The 9,186-nt window shown below is 41.7% G+C and overlaps 1 protein-coding gene across 2 annotated transcripts; it reads right to left on the bottom strand.

Annotated features, from left to right (window-relative positions):
- Positions 1-345: 345 nt before the first annotated feature.
- Positions 346-8,587, bottom strand: lipca (lipase, hepatic a). 2 transcript variants are annotated; one of them, XM_018683214.2, is made up of 9 exons: positions 8,312-8,587; positions 6,828-7,006; positions 6,354-6,533; positions 6,115-6,232; positions 4,982-5,215; positions 3,495-3,737; positions 2,489-2,603; positions 1,618-1,836; positions 346-956 (listed from the first exon to the last, which is right to left on the bottom strand). In XM_018683214.2, exons 1-9 carry the CDS (start codon positions 8,391-8,393, stop codon positions 842-844), a joined length of 1,485 nt encoding a protein of 494 aa, XP_018538730.1. In that variant the 5' UTR covers positions 8,394-8,587; the 3' UTR covers positions 346-841. The 2 variants fall into 2 exon arrangements, with proteins under 2 accessions (XP_018538730.1, XP_018538729.1); XM_018683213.2 differs by having other exon boundaries at positions 6,828-7,012; positions 8,312-8,585.
- Positions 8,588-9,186: the final 599 nt, after the last annotated feature.

Raw genomic sequence — 9,186 nt, 5'->3', positions numbered from 1 at the left:
TGTTTGTTTTCCCTGTTTGTACAGAAAGTAAAAGGTAGTTTTATGATTCATGATGTATTTTACAAGGTGTTTTCATCACAGCATAAAGTCTGTCAGTCAGTGATGATTCTGGGTTAGTGTTAGATTCTGTAGTTCAGTGGGACAGGATGATCTGATCTGTTTGACCTCCTGAGTCACCACCTACTGAAATACCTGGAGCTGACTCTATCTGTAAGTTTCTGTCTGATCTCTGTGTTTAATAATTGAGCTTTGATTCTGATACAGAAACTCACTAAAGTTTGCAGTGTTGTCTCTTGCTGACATGTATCCACCTTCACACGAGTAGAAAGAAACTCAGACCACCAGTTAGAATAGAAAAGAACAGTGTGTATTTATTGCTCTGGTTTGAGTTGGATTAACAAATATATCTGTAGCTGAAGTTTTATTGGTTAAACAGATGTAGCTTTTCATTTTACACAGTACACACACATAAAAAAAATACATTTACAGTCTTTGGTTCAAGGTCATTGAACTTTGACTCTGGGTTCTATTAATATTTGATTTGGCAAATTTTCAATTGTTTTTACCCTGACAGACATTCAAACACAGGATCTGGATCAGATTCAGATCACATACAAAAAACACAGTTTACAAAAGTTGCTAGTTGTTTTCTAACCTCAGTTTCCCAGGATTCAACTCTCCCATTAAACTGTAACACTGTTTGTTCAATGCCACATTTTTCAGACAATTATTTATTTGAGCTGAACCTGCACAGCCTCACTTCATCTAGCTGTGTGATCGTCCAGGCCGTCGGTCACAGATCTTCAGTCTGATCGACACACAGAGTGCTTCTACCCATTCACTAGTTGTGTTTTCTTCTGCGCTGTTTTGATGCGTCTTCTTTACAGCGAACAAACACTTTATCCTGTGACACCTCGATGTGTTGTCCATCGTCTGTCATGGCACAGAAACATGTCCTAAAAACAGAAACACAGTTGTTGACCTGTGGTTACAGGAAGAGTGAGAGCTGTGTAGTGTTTGGTAAATGATCCACTAGGTGGCGTTAAAAGTCTGCATTAGTATGAATGTGGAGGCAGTCAGGAGTCAAACACTGCTACATGATGATGATGTTAATAGTTTTCTCAGATAGTACATGATAATAACACTGGTCTTAAATATATACGTTTAATAGCAATACTCGAGTGGTAATAATTTTATAATAATAATAATACCCCTCCTTACTCATGTACAGCAGGTTACTTTGCAGAGTAAGATTTTTAGGCCATCTGCCTCGACCGGTTGGGTTGAGAAAGAGAGATAGAATAAATGGAAGTATTTTAAAGGATGGCTGTAATGTTGCTTGTATTTTGGTGTTTGTGGCCCCTGTAAGAAACAACCTTATATGCCCCATTAAAAACCTGACCTATGTGTGATAACTAGCGCATGTTGTAGAGGACTTGTGTGTTTGAGCTGTAGAGGACTTGTGTGTTCGAGTCATAGGGGACTTGTGTGTTGGTGTCGCGGAGGACTTGTGTGTTGGTGTCATAGAGGACTTGTGTGTTGGTGTCGTGGAGGACTTGTGTGTTCAAGTCATGGAGGACTTGTTCTATACCCTGACTTTGACCTGTAGTAGAGTACCTGTCCTGTGTGTCTCCAGCTTTGACACTGATCTTGCCGACAGTCAGCTGGAGTTTTGTCCGCCGGCCGCCCCAGGGAATGATGGTCTGGACTCGGGTCCAGACGTTCCTCCACAGGGCAGGACTCTCCCAGCGCAGTTTTAACAACATCAGATCCCCCAGGTCTTTGTCCAGAGTGATCAGAAGGGTGTAGGTCTTATTCCCTGAAATTTGTTCAGTGCTGGTGGAAGACAGAGAAACAGAATTAACATCCAGCAACAGGCTGACATGTTTCTTTGTTACAAAGCACAGAGTCTGAGTAGTGATGCTCTGAAGAAGGAAATCACATCAGATCTCCTCTGCTCACACTGGTTAGCCTGAAGCTCTCTGACATGGAGGATAGTTTTCAGGGAACAGTGTTTGAGTAAATTATTAACACCATCATCCCCATTTATAGTTCTCTTTGATGCAGAGGCCTGAGTTGTTTCCATGTGTGTCAGCTGTTCCCCTTAACTCTCTGTCTTTATTGAGCTGAAGCCCAGCTGCAGATCATGTGTCTGAGACTGAGTACAGACGTGTCAGAGTACAGACGTGTCAGAATACAAATGTGTTTCAGAGTACAGACTTGTGTCAGAGTACAGATGTGTCTCAGTACAGACGTGTGTCAGAGTACAGATGTGTCTCAGAGTACAGATGTGTCTCAGAGTACAGACGTGTTTCAGAGTACAGACGTGTTTCAGAGTACAGACATGTTTCAGAGTACAGACTTGTGTCAGAGTACAGACATGTTTCAGAGTACAGACTTGTGTCAGAGTACAGATGTGTTTCAGAGTACAGATGTGTCTCGGTACAGACTTGTGTCAGAGTACAGACGTGATGTCAGTGGAACTCACAAAGAGATCTGGAGATCACCGCTCTCCTCCTTTGTTCCAGTCAGGGAGATGGTGAGAGATGGCTCCATCCTCTCCATCTGGTTCACAAACTGGATCCTGAGTTGGTAATGATAGACTTCAGAGAGGGAACCAGAGCCAGAACCAGAGCCAGAGGAAGAAGAAGAGATGAAGACAGTTTACTTTCTTTATATCTGTGTATTTTTTCAGTCTGATGTAGAGGTTGTTTGTAAAAAACTGGTGAACCACATTCAGTTTGATGATTAGTTATGGATCCTGTCTTATTATAATGTAAACAGAGTCCCTTTGAATTCCACTTCAAATACAGGTACTAATTATTTTATAGCCTCTTACAAATTGTAAACAGTCTTTGTGTTATTTTCACTGTTCCCAAGAGGAAGAAGTACTCAGACCTCTGACTGAAACAAATATAGTAATATCACAGTGTACAAGTACTCTGTTACAAATAAAAGTCGTAAAGAATTTTACTTCAATAAAAGAACAAAATTATTGGCATCAAAATGTACCTGAGGTATCAAAAATAATGAATGATGTAGTAAGAATAATGTATTGGATTATAATTATTGATATATCAATGCTGGTAAAGGTGGAAATAATTTTAATTACTTTCTATATTTCTGGGCAGCTGATGAATCCAAAATGAACCATGTCTATTTTTAGATACTTTCTGAATTTTCATATCCTGTCTGTTGCACTCAGCCCCAAAACCATTCGTTCCAACTGAAGATGTTTACATAACAAATATTTTGTTTAATTAAAAAAATGCTCAGTAATTTCCTGAAACAGCAGAGAACTGTAGTAAATATCACTCAAATAGGAGTAAACAGTGTATTTGTTGGGGAACTATTTTTAACAGCAGATAGATACACAATTGGTGGAATTATTGAATTTCAACATGTAGTACTGTTGGTCTATAAACTGAGATGTAACGGCTGCAGACAATGTATCTTTATATTGGTTTGTTGAGGTTTTAAGGACAACCACGTACGTTTGTAAGGCATCTGCGAGCGTGTTTTCAGGTAGAGCCTCTTGCTGGTGCCACTGCGAACTTTTTTGATATTGTAGCCAAGGACGTTGCAGCGATTCTTGCGACAGTCCAGACACATGCCTTTGTCAAAGGCGTTGTTGTCGCTGCACCTGTAGGCCATGCTCTGCTTGTCTTTATTCAGCACAGAGTCAATGAAGAGATGGACGGATCGCTCATGAGCACATTTCACCGTCTGTTCAAAACCTTTGTGAGGAATAAAAAACATAGTGGAAAGGGTGGATATAGTAAAAAAACATATAGTTTTCATCAGATTATTTTCTCCTGTGTGCTTGAATTACAGAGTCTGCCTGTTATTTGGGGACTGAGTTCATTACGAACAGATTCTGACATGAAGCAGTCTGTCCGTCTGTCACATCTCCTGAAAGCGTCTCATTAAGTCTGACAGTGGTCTGATCTGAAGGCCTTCTCTCTGAACAGACTCCTGTAGCCTGGAGGCAGCTCAGCTCACAGCGATGGACAGAGCTGATGAAGGCACATGTTGCTAATTAACTCCTGAGGATGACAGATGCTTTAATGTGGCTCTCACTGTCATATTATGCGGATGTGTTTTGGATTGAGAAGAACCATAAATCCCAGAGCCACTTGTGTTTGACTGGAGGGAATTAAATGCATCTGCTTGAACACAGAATGAGAAACTGTCAACAAGCAAAAGATGAACTGGAGCCCAAGATATTGCCTCGAAACCAGTGTTTTGAGGTGGCTAGACCAATTAAGAAAAAAAACATTATGACAGAGTAGAGGCGGAGGTGGTGAGCAGTAGAGCAGCAGAACAAACTGCTCTGATGCACAGCTATAGAAAGCTAACTGGCATGTGTGTACTCATGAATAAGAACTCTGTTCAGTCTCAGAGACAATGATCCTGATCCTGACAAACAATAAACTAAATGAATGGAATAAATAAAATAAAATAAATCTACTCCTCTTCCACAGGTGACGTCTTGTAAAGTGAGAACTGTGACAGAGAATAGTCATGATATGTACTGGTGATTGCCTGGAAAGTTTTGAGGATATTCATGTTCCCAGATGTTGTACTCTAGTGTTTTTGGTACTTGTGAACTTAAAAAACTCAAATCAGGATTAGAATTCTTTATAGAAGAAATATGAAACTCCACTGAGCAGAATGTCATGAAATTAATGAACGTGCTGAGCATGTTCATTCTCTCCAGAGGATGAACTCTTCCTCCTGTTATCAGCCTTAGTACCCTGGCCTTTTCTATAGCACCACCATGATCCCATAAAAAACAATGGATTGATTGTTCTGATATATTTTAACATGTTCTAGGTTCCCAGAGGATAAACCTTTTAGATTTAGACACATAAAAGATCAGGATGTTCTTTCTGTTCAACTGTTTGGTGTAGAGAACCATATCTTATAGTAAATACATATATTTTCTGTCTAAGGGGTTTCAGTGTGTTCTGTATCGTACCGAGGAGCCCATACTGGCTTATATGCTCGTAAATGTTTTTCAGGTCACATCCTGGTTGGAAATCTCCTCCGTTAGGATAAAAGTCGTAATGTGCCACAGCTTGTTTGATGCCTACGCTGAGGCCCATACGTTCATGTGTGAAGGTGTGGATGGCATCCACAAACTCTGCATCGTCAGGAGACAGTCTGTCTGTGGGAGACATGCCTTCAAACAGTGGCCCTGCTGGATCCAGACCTGAAAACACCCACAACATGTCATCAAGAACTGTTTGTTTATTTTAACCAGCGAATGCTGCAGCACGATTACTGACAGGAACTAGAAACAGAAACCATATTTCTCCTGTGTTAGCTTCTCTACATTGGCTCCCAGTCAAATCCAGAAAGGAATTCAAAATCCTCCTCCTCACCTACAAAGCCCTTGATGGTCAGGTACCATCTTACCTTAAAGATCTCATAGTCCCCTACAATCCCACTAGAACCCTGTTCTCCCAGAATGCTGGTTTACTGGTGGTTCCCAGAGTTTCCTAGAGTAGAATGGGAGGCAGAGCCTTCAGCTATCAGGCTCATCTACTGTGGAACCTTCTCCCAGTCTGGGTCCGGGAGGCAGACACCCTCTGTACCTTTAAGAGTCAGTTTAAAACTTTCTTTTTTGATAAAGCTTAGTTAGGGTTGACTCAGGCTTGAACCATCCCTTAGTTATGCTCAGTATTCTTCCCTTTCCCATAGTATTGTGCTCTTCCATCTCTCACTCCATCACTTTCTGCCTCTGGAGCTGTAGAGTCTGATCTGTGATGAAAAGTCTCCTGCTGCTCCTACAACTCCATTCAACACCTGCTGCTATATTTAGAATTTAGAATTAGATTTTTGCTACTTTTGCAATTAATACCTTAATTATGACTACTATCATTACTACTACTGTATTACTGGTATCACTTTACATTTTTTACATGGAACCCGTGTTATGCTATGTTCGTCTCTCTGTAAATACCATATTTTAAAGAGTATGGTCTAGACCTGCTCTACATGAAAAGTGCCTTGAAATGACTTTTGTTGTGATTCAGCACTATATAAATAAAATTGAATTTAATTGAATTTAAAGCATAACTGTTCCATTCACACTGTGGAAAAACTCACCGGTAATTCTTCCGATCTTCTCTAGACCTTCCAGGAAGCTTCCAGCAAATCCAGAGATGTGAGCACCAAGGCTGTAGCCAATCAGATGAGCCTTTCTAACTGGGTACTGGTACAGATCCTGTTGGGGATTTTTCACTTTTTTTTACAGTTTTAAATTGCTTTTTCAGCATGAAACATGGCCAGTTTAACAGATTTTACTTCATTACATACATGAAAATAAAGTGGATATTTTCCCTGACCTTAAAAGTCTCCAGCAGGTGAGCGATGTCTTTTCCAACAATGCGGGTGCTCTGTGCTGCTATAGGGTAGTGTTGGTGTGCCAGGGTCAGCCAGTCAGTGATCACCACGTTAACATGTATCAGATTTGTTTTTAGGGTCGAGGCCAACCTGAGCACCCAGCCCTCCATCATCCCATCCACCTTAGAAGAAACTGCTGGTTAGAAATGTGTCGCTGATCAAATTAAAACAGTATTACTCTAAACCTTTTCCAGTTTAAAATGAAAGGAATAAACTCAACCAAACAGGCCTAGTGAGTGAACATTTTGAACATGTTACTGAATGAATGTCTGATTTCAGAACATCTCTGGATGTGTACTTTCTTTTCAGTATATCTCAGGGCTCTGGGCATGTTTCCTTTCTTATTGTCAGGCTCCATGTTTTGTATGCAGCAGCTCAGGTCAGTGAAGCGTGAGGGGAGCGGGAGTTGACCTTACCGACCACCCGTGAGTGATGATGATGAGGGGATTACTGCTGTTGAAGCCACAGGAGGTGAGTGTGTGCAGCTGCAGAGGGTCCAGCGTGCAGGTGTCCTCACCTCCTACAAACAGCCTGAAGACGGAGCTGCTGACGTATGGCTCTTTGACCACCAGTCCTCTCCTCTGCATTGTGCCTGCTACACCTCCAAAATCAAACAACACAACACTCATCTGTTTGTTCTTCATGTCAGAGCAGGTACTGCATCTGTTTACTCTGAGGTGAATTATAACAAAATAAAAATTCGCTGTATTTGTCCACAGCAGAGCAGAGGAGCTGTCATGCTCCTGTTGTGATACAATAATGTCAGAGTAAATAACTGAGGCCCAGTTGGACTGCTGGCTGACTAACACCCTTTCAGAGCCACTCTGCTGTGTTTCCAGGTCATGCAGACCTCTTTGGCAGCTGCACACAGATAACACTTCACAAAAAGTCCCATCGAGTGAAACCTCTGCCAGACTCTTCTCATAATTTCTTATATAAACTCCTCCTCCCTCAACATGTCAGAAACCACAGCACAGAAACCTTGTCATTATAGATGCTTCTCCAGAGAAATCAATCACTATATTTCCTTTATGGTTTGTCATTGATTCCTGTCCAGCATGTTTATTATTCTAACATTTTAGTGTTAATAAGGCCAGAAACCCTGGCGCCCCATTGATACAGTTACCATCAGATGAGCTTTGGTTGCTGATACGAAGCCTCCACAGTGAAAGTAATGAGAGTAATTATCCCTCCATCATTCATCCTCAGTCCCTCTGCAAATTCATCCCCACATTTACTCTGATGTGTTTTCTCCCTGTTATAACTATTTATCCATATGGACACAGAGAGCAGTTAAAAACAGCCTGACTCATTACAACACAACTTTCTCATTTCAAATGTCCTTAAAGGTCTCGGGGGGAGGGGGAGCACCCTGGACAGATCACCTGTCTATCACAGGGCGGCACTATAATCAGCACAATACAGTATTTTTATAACAATAATGAATGCTCCCTGTTGTTTTTCTATGTTGATTTTCAAACTGACATGAACAATCAGATATAAAGAAAAGAAAATATAATCACAGTTCAATCAGACGAGTGATTTGAGATTTGATTAACATAGATGTGGTGTTTTCTAGTCAAACCACAGTAACCAGAAATTTAGAGATACCACCTTAATTCTGACAAAGCATTGTGTTGTTCAATGGATTTCAAATAGATTGATTAAATAAAATTACTTCAAATCAATCATAAAACAAGATAGAAATGCAGAACTGAGAGTTTACATACCGATGTAATGTTTTTAACTTTAATAATATCAGTCCAGTACTGACAAAGTAAATCCACTGATCTGAAATGTTATGTAAACGTAACCACTCTCTGAACGGCCTGTTGAAGGTTTGACTGTTCATCTGTTCTTTAATAAAAACAGTTTTTAAACTTTTCAGATTTAAACTCACCTGATCTGTTTCCTTTGATTCTCTTCCCCTCACTGAGGTGAAAGGTTAACAGCAGACAGAACAGGAGTTTAATCACAGACATGGCGTTTCACAGACTCTGGTAGTTCCTTTAAACCAACACGTCTCAGGCAGGTGAGGAGAACAGATTTGCAGTCTGTTGGGGGGGGTTTTGAAGGTCTGAAGGTGAGATTCTGCTCTGAGGCTTGAAATCAGAGAGTACTGTACAGAGGGAACACAGAGGGTCCTGGTCTACAGATCAGGAGGATTTGGTCTCTTCCTGATTGGCTGGGGGCTGGGCTGTGGAGATCGAACACATTGTGAAAGAGCAGAGGAATGAAGGGGGAATGTGCTGATAGTGACAGAGGTCACAATGACCAGACCAGGGACAGAACAGGTACAGACCCAGTACAAACCAGGTACACACCAGGTACAGACCAGGTACACACCAGGTACACACCAGGTACAGACCAAGTACACACCAGGTACAGACCAGGTACACACCAGGTGCAGACCCAGTACAAACCAGGTGCAGACCAGGTACAGACCAGGTACAGACCCAGTACACACCAGGTACACACCAGGTGCAGACCCAGTACAAACCAGGTACAGACCAGGTACAGACCCAGTACAAACCAGGTGCAGACCAGGTACAGACTAGGTACAGACCCAGTACACACCAGGTACACACCAGGTGCAGACCCAGTACAGACCAGGTACAGACCAGGTGCAGACCCAGTACAAACCAGGTACAGACCAGGTACAGACCAGGTACAGACCAGGTGCAGACCAGGTACAGACTAGGTACAGACCCAGTACACACCAGGTACACACCAGGTACACACCAGGTGCAGACCCAGTACAGACCAGGTACAGAC

This window comes from Lates calcarifer, linkage group LG2 (genome assembly GCF_001640805.2).
Source record: "Lates calcarifer isolate ASB-BC8 linkage group LG2, TLL_Latcal_v3, whole genome shotgun sequence".
NCBI classification, from domain to species: Eukaryota; Metazoa; Chordata; class Actinopteri; family Centropomidae; genus Lates; species Lates calcarifer.
Note: the sequence above shows the minus strand (reverse complement) of the source record. Positions and strands in the feature narration are given on the sequence as shown.